The sequence below is a fragment of the Tenrec ecaudatus genome, chromosome 11 (assembly GCF_050624435.1).
Source record: "Tenrec ecaudatus isolate mTenEca1 chromosome 11, mTenEca1.hap1, whole genome shotgun sequence".
In the NCBI taxonomy this organism is placed as follows: Eukaryota; Metazoa; Chordata; class Mammalia; order Afrosoricida; family Tenrecidae; genus Tenrec; species Tenrec ecaudatus.
In genome coordinates, this window is record NC_134540.1 from 66,450,493 (window position 1) to 66,466,282 (window position 15,790).

At 43.5% G+C, this 15,790-nt stretch overlaps 2 gene segments (V, D, J or C); both read right to left on the bottom strand.

Annotated features, from left to right (window-relative positions):
• Positions 1–8,384: 8,384 nt before the first annotated feature.
• On the bottom strand, positions 8,385–9,180 carry LOC142460952 (immunoglobulin kappa variable 2D-29-like). The segment is given in 2 exon segments: positions 8,385–8,716; positions 9,132–9,180. Coding segments are annotated over 2 exon segments (381 nt in total).
• A 3,135-nt stretch (positions 9,181–12,315) lies between these two features.
• On the bottom strand, positions 12,316–12,894 carry LOC142460954 (Ig kappa chain V-V region MOPC 21-like). The segment is given in 2 exon segments: positions 12,316–12,626; positions 12,849–12,894. Coding segments are annotated over 2 exon segments (357 nt in total).
• Positions 12,895–15,790: the final 2,896 nt, after the last annotated feature.

Consider the following 15,790-nt stretch of genomic DNA (forward strand, 5'->3'; position numbering starts at 1 on the left):
ATGCCAGGTGCTGGACATTTGCTTCCATGGCATGCCTTCTGCCCTCCACTCCCATCCTGCTTCTGCTCAGCCCCTCCTCCAGGACGTTATCCTGGACTCCCCATGCACACTCTCCAGTATAGCAGTTCTCCCATTCATTTTGCATCAAACTCCCTAATCTAAAGGGAAGTGCATGGAAAGGGAGAATGTCTGATCCAAGGGATTCTAATTCCACCTCCTACCCTCAAAAAACACCCAAACTGCTCACTTACCTTCTCTGTAAGTTGGTCATTCTCCTTGGGTAAAATGAATGTCCTTATTCATCAGGAAAGCTTCTCTAGCTCCATGACCACCTGATGAGATACACCAGACTTCTGCACCAACATTGCTGCTAGATACAGCACTGGACACCCCAACAACTACTCCAATGGCATCGCCAGCAGTGTAACTTGCTGTAAGGCAAGTCTGCAATTGTGTTAGACCGGTTGACTAGAGAAACAAATCTAGGATACTCGAATACATATAAGAAAGACATTTATATCAAAGAGCAATTGTATATTGAGAGAACACCCCAGCCCAGTTGAGATCAAGTCCATAATTCTGATATTAGCCCATATATCAGACACTAGTCCATAAACTCCTCTTTAGACTCACACAGCACATGCAATGCTGCCAAATGCAGGAAGATCACAGGCTGGTGGGTAGAAAGTCTTGTGGAACCAGTGGCAGTGGAAGCATCTCTATGTTGATCCTTCAGCTCTCTGGGTGTCTCAACAGCAGGAAAGAGAAGGCAGAGAGAGAGATTAGGTTCAGCCTCCAGGGAGCTATGTATCTCGGTGGAGCCTCCAAATGAGGACATCAAGCTGCAACCCAACTGACAGGCTAAACTCCACCCCTTAATTCTTAATGCACTCGCATTGACAGGAAATTATGTAACTACCACAGTAATCTTGCACCACTCCCAAAACTGGGTCCTATAACACCTGACAATGTATACCAAATTCAGCGAGATATAAAGTAGTTAAGTGAATAACAGGCTAGGAGAGGGGAAATGAGGAATTAGAAACAATACGATGTACTTTGCACCAGGCCCCAAGTCCTTTCCCTGCACTCTCCCCACCTTCCTTGTGCCTCATCCTGTTCCTCCCAGAGGAAGGACCGAGGGTCCTGGGACTGCAGGACAAGTATCAGACTGAACTGGGTGGTCAGGAGCAGGGTCTGCATCTTCAAGTGTCTGTATTTATGGACTCACAACTCACAGGGAGATCCAATGAGATGGTTCCAGCTCTCTGCACCATCACGCTTTGCACCCTAGGGGTCCTGTTGCTTGAGTGCTTAGCATAGCCAGGGCCACATCTAGCCCCAGCTTTGCCATGGTCAATTGTCCATCAGGCAGTTGGAATGACATTAGTGTTGACAGATGATGGAGACCAACTAAAAGCCACTCCAAGAACTCAGATGCAGGATGTCAAAGGCGTGCACTTACCCATCAGCCTAAATCCAGTAATTTATAACCACCAGCTGCTCAGAGGGAGAAGACAGGGCTTTCTACTCCCATGAAGAGTTAGAGTCTCAAAACCCACAGGGACCATTCTATGCTGGTTGCTATGGGTCTGACATGGACTCAATGGCAGTGAGTTTGACTGAGAGGTCATGGTATACCGATTTTATTTGTTAATATCTTAGAGGAGTTTTCATTTATATTAATGAGAAGTATTGGTCTATAGCGTTCTTTCAAATTACTTTTATCTGATTTGGTGATCAGAGAAATATTTTCCTCATAAAATTCAGTGTAAGATACTTTTCTTCTAATCTCCAGACTAGATTATGTAAAATTGGCATAAACTCTTTTTGAATATCTGACAGTGAAATTATTTTAAGTTTCTTTGAAGGGAGGGTGGCGAGACTTTGTCTCATGTACTGTGGACGTGTTATTAGGAGAGACTCATCTCTAGAAAAGGGCATCATGTTGACAAAGTACAGGATCAAGATAAAAGAGTCAAAACCTCCTAAGATGGATGGATCCAGTGGCTGCAACAAGAGGTTCAAATATAGGAACAATAGTGAGGATGGTAAAAGATCAGTCAGTCATTCATCCGGTTGTACATAGGAAACTATGAGATAGGACAGACTTTATGGCATCACCGCTGTGTTAGACAGGGTTCTCTATAGAAATAAAACCAGGACACTTATGATTAGATAGATAGATAGATAGATAGATAGATAGATAGATAGATAGATAGATGAGTATGAAGGAATGTAACAGCTAATTAGTCCACACAGCAGTACAGAGGGCTCAGTTCAACTCACTTCAGTGGAACAGTTAACATACTGGAAGTCTTTCAACTCCTGAAGCTGCTGGGTCCAAGATCAAGGAAGCAGATAGCTTAGTCTTCCCTAGGGTAATGCACGCAGTCCGGCTATAGGCAGCAAAGAGCAGGGTGAGTCACCAACAGTCAGCAGCTCAGGAGCTTAGTGAAGCAGACCTGGATGGGTATAAACTCAAGTAATGCAAGATGAGATGACAGGATCCAACAGCCTGAAGCAATGTATAGACCAGCCACGTGGTGAAGCAGGTTTCAAAGTAACCTCAAGTGAGAGCAACACGATCTATGGGTTGGCTGTCCCACAGCTAGTATAGCTCACAAGTTGAGGTAGGGAATTGGTTAAAGCAGCTGCACGCTTGTCTGATCACCGGAGGGCAAGAGAGAGGAGTGGGCCTTGCCCAGCCATTTATCTCTTTGCCCTTCAATCAAACTGCAACCTTACAAATTCCACATGTTCCCATTGGCCAGGTTGATACAATACACCTGCCTATCACAACCACCAGTAATAATTACAGATATTTATGTAAAAATTCCAGTGGTTTTGCTCCTGAAGAGAACATACAATGCACTTGATACATTGAAAGCATAGCAAATGCTGCATTTTAGAAGTTTAATTGTTCACCTTTTTGCCAGTCTACAATTGAATAATTGATCATTTAATACAATTTTTTATTTTGGTATTACTTACATACAAGTTTCCCTTAGATTAATTTGAGTTTTCTCTGCATACAGATCTTTCATCTCTGATATACGACAGCTTTCACGGTTACATCCTCATTCTTGCTTTTTGTTATAGTTGCTATGTTATCGCACTGACCTACAGAATACACCAATAGAATCATTCACTCATGTAAACCTGAACTGATTGATTAATCATGGAATTGTCCCCAGATCTGCCAGTATAGCTAGGTTCGAGGCAATATCCAGGAATCAAAGACCAAATCATTTCTTTTCCAAAAAGTGCCTTTCAAGGATCTGGACATTTCTCTAGAGAAGTCACCCAAGCTATCATTTGGGTGATGTTTTCACTAGCACCAGGCTAAAGAGGCTGCCTGCATATGAAAAGGAAGTTGAGTTTGAAAGCAGCTGCATTAGTAAACAAAGGAAGCAAAGAGCAGATATGCTTTAAAAAGAAATCAGTGATGGGTTCTTGAGGTTTTTGCTCTGCGTTGAATCACTGTGAGGGCTCCAGCTGCCGCTGGCCTCCAGACAGTGGTAAGAGGCCACATCCTCAGGCTCCAGGCTGCTGATGGTCAGAGTAAAGTCTGTCCCTGATCCACTGCCACTGAACCGCCCTGGGATGCCCGTGGCCCTGCTGGATGCACCAGTGATGAGGAGCCTGGGAGCCTTCCCAGGTTTCTGCTGGTACCAGGCTAAGTAGGTGCCAACACTCTGACTGGCTGTGCAGGTGAGGGTGGCCCTGTCTCCTGGAGACAGAGAGAGGGAGGCTGGAGACTGCGTCAGCACAACTTCTCCGGTGGTATCTGACATTGGACAGAGAACACAAGAGTTACTCATGTTATCTAGATTCATCCCAGCAGATCCCAGCAATGAGCTTTAGTCATTGAGCTTGCTATCGAAGTCCCAGGTCCTAGATTCAACAACACTGAAAAGGTTTTCAATGACAGACAGAACCACCCCTTAGTTCTCTCACCTGGCAGCCATAGTAATAGCAGGTAGAGAAGATGAGTTAGGTTTTCCATTGTTCACTCTGTCTTCTAATTGAGGCAGATTGTATTCTGGGCAGAGATCCACGCCTGATATGGGCTTTGGAGTGGAGGGTAGGTTGGGAGGAATATGCAAAGCAGCTGGGGGCGGGATGAGCTGGGCTCCTCGATATGACAGATATGTTTAGTCTCCCCTCTGAGCCAGAAGTCCTAGGCTCAGAATCAGGAAGGTGTTTTGCTGCTGTGGTCATTGAGTGAATCTCTGGTTCCCCTCACCCTCACAATTCATGCAGACAGGCTTGAGCCGATTAGAAAGAAAACCATTGCTTTGGTTTTACCTCCCATATTCTAACCCCACAAACATACTCAGATGTTTTTTTCTTCCTTGATTAGGTCTGATTGGAAATGAGTTGAAAAGACATTTGTCTTCCAGATATTTTTTATTGAAAATTTTTTTGAAAATTTGAAAGAAAATTGAAGCTACAATAAAGATAATAGCAAAACAATCAGAAGTAAGTGACTGGGTTGCTAGCATACCCACTTTATTAGAAATTGTTTTTGAAAAATCTTCAAACTGAAAGCAAGTAAAACCTCGATGCAAATTTGCATCTACATGAAAAATACAAGAACACAGGTAAAGACAATTATGTAATTAAAAAATCATTTTATGGGGCTCATAGAACTCTTATCACAATCCATACATACATCCATTGTGTCAAGCACATTTGTACATTTGTTGCCATCATCATTCTCAAAGCATTTGCTTTCTACTTAGCTCTTAATATCAGCTCCTCATTTTTCCCTTCTCTCCCCACCTTCCCTCTCATGATTCCTTGATAATTTATAAATTATTATTATATTGTCATGTCTTACACTGTCTGATGGCTCCCGTTACCTACATTTCTGTTTTCTTTCCCCCAGGGAAGAGGTTACATGTAGATTCTTGTAATTGGTTCCCCCTTTCTACCCCACCTTCGCTCCACCCTCCAGGTATCACCACTCTCACTGCTGGTCCTGAAGGAATCATCTGTCCTGGATTCCCTGTGTTTCCATTCTATCTGTACCAGTGTCCATCCCGAGTCAGATTTGTAAGGTAGAATTGGGATCATGATAGTAGGGGGAGGAAGCATTTAATAACTAGAGGAAAGTTGTATTTTTTCATCATTGCTACACTGCACCCTGACTGGCTCATCTCCTCCCCTTGACCCTTCCATAAAGGGATGTCCAGCTGCCTACTGATGGCCTTTGGGCCTCCACTCTGCACTCCCCCTCATTTACACTGATATGATTTTTTGTTCTTTGATGCCTGATCCCTGATCCCTTTGACACCTTGTGATCACACAGGCTGGTGTGCTTCTTCCATGTGGGCTTTGCTGCTTCTTAGCTAAATGGCTATAATTGCATAAATATATGTAATTTAATTTATAGGGCTTCAATATATACGAACATGATATATTTGACAATAACTACCCAAAAGGGGTAGGTGTGAGAAGAGCAGTATTGGACAGAGACAAGGACACTAGAGAGCTATTCAAACTCATAGGAGCAAATTTAAAGATAAATATAACCTATCTGAGTATATGCTTACTCAAATACCTATGCTCAGTTAATGTGATTCAACACATATATAAAGTGACCATTATGACAATGCAGTCTCGAGTTTATACCAAATACAGAATCTATGGGCATAACAAAGCAGCACATAAAACAGGAGAAGAGGGAATAGAGCTATATAGGGATTAATACTTTGGTGTATCAGTGGAATCTGAAGTAGATCCTAATAAATTAAAATGTGTATGGTAGGACATAGAGACACCAGTAAGAACACAACTCAAAAAAAATTGCTAGGGTGAAAAATCCACCGCTAGAGCTAACTCACTGAACTGGAACATCGGAGGTAAACTGAAAAGCTGAACAGGAGCCTGTGGTAGGAAACTGAGTGGAGAGCGTAAATCGTACCTCCAAATGTGGTGCTTCAGTCGGGTTAAGAAAAAAAAAAAACTTCCTAAAAACAACGCCAATACATTTTCAGAATGAAACAACAAACCAACGAGAGGTAGTCAGCAGACCCTCCCGATGGGAAACCTCAAATATCTTCTTCAGGCAGAAGATTGATCACAGGTTGAAAATACTGTCTTTTAAATAAGAAAAGAGCTTCTGCCCCATTGGCTGCCCTCTGGCTGTGCTGCTTGAGGAGCTGAGACAGCTAACGACCTTGACTGGGACGGCTAGCTTGACACGTGCCACCGGGACGACCTGAGGAGTCGAATGGAGTGCAGCCACTGGTCTGCGCAGGGCCTCCTCAGACAGCTAGCCTACGGGGCCAGGGACACAGTCGAAGCAAGAAAAACGTGGTTGTATTTAACCCACGGTACTATTTGGTACCGCAAGTTTTGTGCTTTGATTCTTTCTGGTATCATTTTTCAATTTTGGAAGGTCAACATGAGGTGTTATCATTTTGAATCCCAATATGTTGGGCACTTTTAAAAACTTGTATCATTTTAGATTCTGTCTTCAACAGAACAGTCACCGAAGAGGATTGGACATGACCAGACGTGTGGACATTAAAGATGACCATGGCGCTGCTTACACCTGACTTTTCTTTTCCATCAAGTTTTTCTTCCCCTAAGTTCCCTAATAACTTTTTGAGTCAGTGATGTATTTGAATTATTTTAAAATACTGTCTTAAGTAATTTGCCTTATAATTGGATAGGTCATCTGCTTGATTCCTATATTTTTCCAGAAAGATAACAAATTGGAATATAAGTGTGTTCTCTGTAGAATTCATTGTTTGGAATAGGTACTCATCTCAGTTTACTTCTATAACCAGAAGCAGGAGATATTCTGAAACTTCTCGTTAATAATTACAGGCACGGCTAGATCAGAAAGATCTCTAGATTATCATTTTAAAAGGGCTCTATTCAAATAAGGTATTTTCCATGTATCTATTACTATCATATAGAAATCAAATTCACTTTAGATAATAGCAGTGCCATTTGGAATTAATGAAATTATTAGCTGAAATTTTTGTTTTGCTGTATTTTTCCCTTTTAGACAATTAAGTATTGAAGTTGTCATCTCTGAAACATTATTTTAAATTAAAAAATAGAATAAGTAGGAAATTTTCAGTGCTGGACGGCCAACATTGTCACTGCAAAAATGAGACATACATGCAACACACACACACACAGTGCTGTTGTGGTTCGGTCTCGAGTCAGTCCAGATTCATGGTGACCCAAACTGTGTACAACAGAATGAAACACTGTGCCATCCTCACAATTGTCCCTATGTTTGAACCCATTACTGCAGCCACTGTGTGAATCCATCTCATGGAGGGCCTTCATCTTTTGAGCTGCTTCTCCGTCAAGCATGATGCCATTTTCCGAGGATTTTTCACTCCTGACAACATGTCCAAAGTATGGGAGACAAACTCTTACCAGCCTTGCCTCTGAGGAGCACTCTGGCCATACCTCTACCAGACATACTTCTGCTTGTTCTTCTGGCAGTCAGGGTGTTTCAGTGTTCTCCACCAGCACCATAATTCAAACACATCTATTCTTTGGCCTTTTTTATTCAATGTCCAACTTTCACATGCATACTGGATGATTAAAAATGCCACTGTTTGGGGCAGGTGCACCTTCATCCTCAAAGTAACCTCCTTGTTTTTTCAACACTTTAAAGAAGTCTGTGCAGCAGATTTACCCAATGCGATGGGTCATTCAATTTCTTGACCTCAGTTCCATGTGCATTGATTGTGGCTTCAAGCAAGGCAAAATTGGACAGGGGAGAATTGCTCCTGTAGGTTCTGAAGCTGCAAATCTTTATGGATACACAAAGCTCCATTGCCCCCCCCCCGCTCCCGCCCCAGAAAGTGGTTGGTGGGTTTGAACTGCTGATTTTTAAATTTGATGCCAAAAGCACAATTTAGAAGGAAAAGCATCGAAAATTTGACTGCATCAGAATGAAAACGTTTGCCTTTAAAAATACCAGCTGGATGGATGAAAAGATAATAGTTGTAAGTAACAATTCCAAAATGCATTCAACTTGTGTGGCCACTTATCTGTGTCAATTGCCTGGTGTCATGTTGACCATTGTAACTGACAAGTGTTCACAGCCAGGGAGGTTTCAGATGCCCTCCCAGTCAGCTCGTTGTGGCTCAGGTCTGGTTGCTCAGAGGCACTGGGACCGCCTCCATCCTCCCTGTTAGCTCTGCCATGCTTAGGTTGGTGCACCTGATGGGGTCCCAAACTACCGGCACTGGAGGCATGGCCGAGGCACTCATGTCCAGATCCTTCCCCTGAGGTTTTTAGGGTCTTCCTCTTCTTTGGACTCAGAGAATAGACTGTGTCTGCTCAGCCATACAGGCCATTCATTTGGGCAGCTGGCCCACCACACACACAGAGGTTTTTGTTCAGGGCTGTACCACTGTGGAAGGATATTGTTTGTATTGCTGGCAGTAATACACTGCAGCGTCCTCAGCCTCCACCTTGCTGATTTTCAGAGTGAAATCTGACACTGACCCACTGCCACTGAACCTCTCAGGCACTCCAGGGGCCCTTTTGGAAACTTCATAGATCACGGGCTCAATAGTCTGGCCTGGTATCTGCCGGTACCAATGCAAGTAGGTGTTTCCGTTAGTATGTACCACGCTCTCACTGGCCTTGCAGGAGATGGTGGCCGGCTCTCCTGGGACGATGAGCAGGGAGGCTGGGGTCTGAGTCATCACAATAGCTCCTCTGGAAGCTAAAGTAAGGAGAGAAAAGTTCAAGGTTAAGGGCAAACATGATGCAATCTCTTTATTTTTTTTCTTCTGTTATTTGCTCTAAACTGAACTATGATTTCATTTTATGACTATTTGAGTGATTTTTATTCATAGCTCAAAAATATCCAGTCACACCAAAGAACCAAAAACATATGAGGCGGAAGGTTTTCTACACCATCTCCCTCATTCCGTGTCAATCTCTTCCCCAGAGGACAAGCAGATCCTTCTAGTTTCTAGCTTCTTCCTCACATTCCTAGGTCAAAACTGACACTCCCGTCCTAAACAGTAGCCCCTGCATCTGAGATGCGGACAGAATGGACATGGGAACCCTGGGGCCTCCAGAGCTGACTCTCCCCACCCCACGCCACCTCCTCCTCATCTCCCTTCTGTTCTTACCAGGGACGCAGAGCAGAAGCAGCCCCAGCAGCTGAGCTGAGAACCTCATGTTGATAAGTGGAACTGATGAGCCCTAAAGACTGATTAAGACTGGCCTTTTATCGCACACTTGCAAGGGAAGGTCCTCCCAGGGGAACAGAATGCAAATCCCTTGATGAGTACTGCAGTGTGAAAAGAGTGAAGAGGATGATAGCATTCTAAGTGTTTGGAGGAAAATTAATACAAATTAAAATTAATGCAAATAAAAGAAAGTAGTACTGAGAGGAAGGAACCAACCTGAAAGACTGGATAGGTGGTGATGAATTGGGTCCCGACTCACAGAGACCCAATAGGACAGAGCAGAGCCATAGCACTGCGTTTCCAAGACTGTCATCTCGACAGACCCCAAGGCCAAGTCTTTCTCCCATGGAACAGCTGGTGCCTTTGAACTGGTAACCTGCAGGTTAGTAGGAAATACTTAACCACTGCAACACCAGTCTTTCTCTATATATACTTATAAATCTATAAAATTCAAACAGACTAGCCTCTTTTAAGAAGAAATTGGTGAATGAAATAACCTCTTAGGCAAACCTCACAAAATACAAATATCTAAATGTCTAATAAGAATTCACTTCATCAAGCTTATGTTTAATGAACTAGCTGTTTTTACCTGTCATTTCAAGCCTTACAGATCTAAATAGCACCTCCCTTCCCCTAAAAATGCATAGATCCTGCACTGAAAAGCTGCTCTATAGCCTAAGCAAAAAATAAAAGGATCCAAGAATTGATGAAACACCAATTGTAATATCTCAGCTAGCTTATCTTGCCCTGGAAGCACTTATTCATCTGTGGCAGGAAAGTTGGCAATTGACCAAAGAGATTGACATTTGCACCTGTTCAATAACAACAAAAAAAGACCCAACAGAATGCACAAATTACAGAACAGCTCAATGTAAAGACCAAAGTCCTTACAAGGAGAACAATAGGCAACATTGTGATAAATGGAGAAAAAACAGAAGTTGTTAAGGATTTGGTCTTGCTCTGATCGACAATCAATGCTCATGGAAGCAGCAGTCCAGAGATTAAAAAAAAAAAAGACATTGCATTGGGTAAATCTACTTCACAAAACTTTTTATAGTGTTGGAAAGCAAGGAATTAACTTTAAGGACTAAGGTATGCCTGACCCTAGTAACTGTATTTCAATTGCCTCCTATGTAGGTGAAATTTGCACATGGAATATGGAAAACCAAAGAAGAATCAATATATTTGAATTTTGGTGCTAGAGATGAATTTGGAAATTACCATGGACTTCCAAAAGAAAAAAACAAATCTGTTTTGAAAGAAATACACCTAGAATGCTCCTTAAAAGCAATAATGGCAAGACTTAATCTCATTGACTTTGGATCTATTGTCAGGAGTGACCAGTCCCTGCTCTGACGGGGCTTCCGCACAGATGCCATTGGGTGGGAGAAAGCTGTGTTTGTTCGCTTCTGCGAAGATTGCAGCCTCTGGAACGGAGGCTGGCAGGTCTGGTCTGTCACCTGCATCCCCAGCAGTTGGAATAGACCCCATTATTGGTTTTTTTAGACTTGTACACATCACTATTTTCAAGTTGCATGTAATTGTAAAACATTAGCCAGTCAGAAAGACAGGAGCTCTAGCGGGGTAGTAAGCTATGCATTGGCCTGCTCTCTGCAAGGTCTCCTGGGGAGAAAGAGGAGGCGTTCTGCTCTTGTCAAGAGGTGCCGCCCTGGAAACCCAAAGAGGAAGTTCTGACCGTGCTGTTGCAGTTGTTGAGGATGTTAGTGTAAGGAATTTTGGGGCGCGAAACAGAACCAAAGATCCAATCAGCAAAATTTAGAAGCAGGCTTTATTGGGAGGCTTGCGGGCAGATTCAGCAACTCAGGGAACTGAGCCTTTGAAACCGCACCTTGGGAAATTTAGGCTGCGTTTTTATATCCCTGCTGGCAGGCACAGCTTGGAAGGATCCAAACTGGGGAGGATCTGTGCACACAGGTGCTTCAGAAGGGAGAAGGTCTTTGACCTTATCTATATGCCAAGGACGGGTAGAGTGGAGTGTGCTTATCTTCAGAAAACATTCTGGCTCCTGGAGGAGCCGGCTCCAGGAATTTGAAGGTTGAACAGGGGAGGGGGAGATCAGTGAGAGGGAGGTCAGTGAAAGGGAGGTCTATGAGAGGTGAATTCTGAGAGCCAAGCTGAAGGCACCGGATTCAAAATGGAGTCCCTTTTGCCAAGACCAGGCAGTTAGGACAGGCGCCGTCGAGACGGTTCTGCCTGACGCATCGCCACCTTATGCCCCACAGAACAACACGCTGCCCAGTCTTGCAGCAGCCTCACCCTTGTTGCTGTGTTGGAGCCTACTGTGGGAGCCAGGACGTGATGTCAGTCCCTCTCCTTAAGCACTGTCCTCTTCCGCTGGCCCTCTGCTTCACCAAATGAGACGTCCTTCTCCAGGGACTGGCTTCTCTTGACATGTCCACCACGTGTCTATCAGTTTGTCGCATTGTGCTGGCTATTGGGTGGCTGGGATGCGCTGGAAGCTATGCTGCTGGTATTTCCAATGCCAGCAGCGTCACCCACAGTGAACGGGTTTCAGGGAAGCTTCCAGACGAAGAGCAGATGATGAAGAAAGACTTGGCTCACCACCTCAGAGGAAGCAGCCACTGAAAACCTTACACAGAGTTTCAAAACCATGTTCTGGTCTATGGAATCATTACTCATCAGAATTAATTTGATGGCAGTGGATTCATGAGAAGCCATTGTAGAGTCATAGTCGCCGAGGACTAGGGTGAACCAGACCCTGTCGTGGTAATTCCAATCACCTCATATTGTTGCTGCTCCTCTTGTGGTTAATACGGACTCTCCTCCAACCTCCCATCACCTAATTCTCTGTCTTTAAATACAAAACACTTCCTTTCAGAAAAGAGACTCGGACTCTCTGTGTTTTGAACAAAGTAAGTTTTAGCACCGAACTAGATTTAGGTCTTGACGAAGTAATGAAATATTGAGGGGTTTTATGATATCGAGGAGGTAAGTTTCAAAGAACTAACATCCTCTTCAGACCTTGTATACTGCAAACCCCAACTTTCCCCAATACTCTGGCCAGACCAGAAGCGAGAGTGCAGCTGCTGAAACCAGCCACCTTCACATACAACCAGCTTGAGAGACAGGTTTCTGTACAGGGTTATATCACTGTGTAAGGAACTTCATAATCTTGCTGGCAGTAGTAGTCAGCGGCATCATCAGCCTCTATATTGCTGATTGTGAGAATGAATTTTCTCTCAGCCTGAATTCCAGTGAACCGGGCTGGCACCCCAGCGTAATTGTTGTCTGCATCATAGATGAGAATCTTAGGAGGCTGACCCAGTTTCTTCTGATACCAGGTTACGTAATCACTCACATCCTTATCTGCTTCACAGTTCATGGAGACGCTCTCTCTTAGAGACACCGAGAGGAAAGGTGGAGACTGAGTCATCACAATGACTCCGTTGGCAGCTGAGAAGGAAGCGAAACAGAGTGTCACTATTGTTAACTGTGTTCCACTCCATTTTCTTCCAAGTAAACCCTTGTACCTGTCATGGTCCCCCTAACTAGAGAGCACTTGAATGTCTGATGTGATGTTATGGTGGTGAGACCCATGAACTCCATGGGGAGGATCTCACAGAGAGGAAGAAAAAAGTCTCATAATCTCTGGAGTCCATCTGCTCCCTTCCTCACCTGGGAAGTATAAAAGCAGGTAGATGACTTGAGTCACAGCAGCCATGTTCAATCTGACCTTGTCTGAGACTCTCTGCCCAGGATCACCGAGGAACCAGTTCATAAGGATTCTGAAGAACAGAAATGGGTTCTGTGGGGGAACATGCAAATTCACGAGAGGCTGGGCAGGTCTAACTTTCCAGCTGCAGAGCAGCGGTCCCTGCCTACTCAGTTCCTCTTGGGTCTGTGCCAGATGTGAGTTTCACACGCCATCCTAGCACACCATGTTTGTCCCAGGGGGTTGTAACGAAAGCATCGCCTCGAAAAATGGGCCTGAATTGTTGGATGTAAAATCAATGAACTGCTCTGTGAACCTTTGCCTAATGCGCAATAAAACGTTTTGAAAATTACAATGAAAAATCATCTCTCATTTCTTTACTCCCTATTGGTCTCAGTATCTTTAATGTTTCAAGTTTGGATTAAATTCTGTGAAAGGGAAATAAAAGAAGTCGGATGACTGCACAAGTATTTATCTTCAATATGAGCATATCGTGACCCCTATAGAATTGTGTGAAATATCTTGTGGGGGCAAGTGTGAAATATTAGACTATATCTTGATATGGTAATGAGACTAGATATTGGTGATTGTGTTGAGTTAAACTTTGTCCTCTAAAATGGTAAGTCAATACCTTACACCTCATAGGGAAGTTACATAATCATTTGTCAATTTGAGGATTAATAGTCAAGCGGTGGAGGCTAGTCTGTCAATCAGGATATAACCAATGAGTCCTCTGTGTGGGCATGGCCTTCTCCTGAGGATTCTGGAAACTCCTGTATTCCTCCTAGGAGGTGGGAGACACTCTCTCTCTAGGCTCACTCCCTGGGAGATATTGCAGCTGACAGGACACATGGAACTGTGCTAGTGCCCCGAGCTGGAGGAACCCTGCCAGCCCCGAGACGCCTCAACCGCCAATGGATCCACAAGACTTTCCACCCACTGGCCTGTGATCTTCCTGCATTCAGTATCATTGCCTATGCTGCAATAGTCTGAAGAGGAATTTATAGACTGGTACTGGACAGATGAGCTAATATTGGACTTAAGGCCTTGGACTGGACTGTGCTGGGATGCTTTCTTAATGTACAATTGCTCTTGTATATAAGGTTCTTTCTTATACCATATGAGTGTCTATGAATTTGTTTCTCTAGTCTACCCAGACGGACACACCTCATTCTTGTTTATTTGAAAATACAGTCTTTACACATGCAATTACTTAAAAGAGGCCCTACTAAAATAGTGTTCTCTAATGCCATAGAATCAATGTCCTCCTAAGAAAAGACTGGGACACACAGGGAAGATGGCCACAGAGAGAGGAAGGCAAAGATTGACGTTAGGTTCCCACAAACCAAAAGGCTAAGAATTGCCAGTGACTGCCAGAGCAACGGGGGAGAGACATACATTTCACTCTCCCAAGCAGTTAGTCTCAAAAACTCACAGGCGGCAGTTTTAACCTCTTTTACAGAGTCACTATGAATCGGGGTCAACTCAATGGCGGTTTCATTTTGGTTGTTTTTGTGACCAGAGTAAAGAAGGAGCAAGGAAGAACCTTCTGAGAGGCTTTGATTTTGGACTTTTAGAAGCCCTGGTCGTGTGGTGGTTCCACGTTGGACCGTGATCTGCATGGTCAGCAGTTCAAAACCATCAATAGCTCTATGGGAGAAAGACTGGGCTTTCTCCTCCCATCACCAGTTTCAGTCTCGGAAGCCCACAGCAGGTGGCTGTGAGTCAGCAGTGCCCGGATGGCAGTGAGCAATGGGAGAATAAACCCATGTTCTTTTCAGACTGCTGTCCTTGTTTGCTGCCACCAACAGCAAATAGAAACACAGTGTGAGCTTGGGGTAAATAAAAAAAGGAGGAAAAAATGTCTTGGCTGCAAATCCATCCGTGTAATAATGCCCATTCGCATACTGCACTGTAAAGAAGGAGTCATGCTTATTGGAATAGCTTCCTGGTTTACTATTATTCATGTTTAAAGATCTTTTAATATCAACTTTCATTTCCTGTATTGAATTTCTTTCATTAAGGTTCTCAAATTTTACTTTTATGCCTGAAGTCACTTTATCTTGTTTTGCCTCATTTTACCCCAATATGATTATTACTAGTCTCCCCTCTTTACTCTCACAAAAGTCCCAATTGAGATCACAAACTATTTGAGTTTGTGCCACTTTCATTATTTAGATATTGAAACTATAAATTTTAATCAACATACATGTTTAACCACTCTTATATCATCATCCATGTGATTGAAAATGTTTTCTTCAATAATCCGTCATGGGCCGGTGAGTTTAAATGCTAATATATTTGTAAATTGCAAGTGCTAGGACACCGGGAGAAATGCTGCTGTTGTTAGGGGCTTATGAGCCCATTCCACTGTGACCGTGAGTCCAACGGAACCAAGCCTTGTGCTGTCCCGAACCGTCCGCACCATGCTTTCTCTGCTTAGCCCATTGTGAAGCTACTATGTCTGTCTCTCTTGTAAAGGATCTTCCTCCTTTTTTCTGCTTCTCTATACTTTGCATTTATCATTGCTGACGTCAGATGGATCTTGGCTGAAAGCAAAAAATAAAACAAAGATGTTTATTTGTGTTTTGTTGACTACAGTAAAACATTCAATCGTGTGGATCCTAACAAGCTATGGATAACTTTGAGAATAATGGGACTTCCAAACACTTCATCGTGCTTACGCAGAAATTGCACCTGGATCATGAGGCAGTTGTCCAAACAGAACACGGGGAAGTAGCATCATTTAAAGTCAGGAAAGGTGTGTGTCAGGGTTGTATCTTCTCACCATAATTATTCAATCTGTATGATGAGCAAATGCTCAGAGAAGCTGGCATATATGAAGAATGTGGCACCAGGTTTGAAGTTGTTAACAACTTGCAATAAGCAGATGACAGGAGCTTAC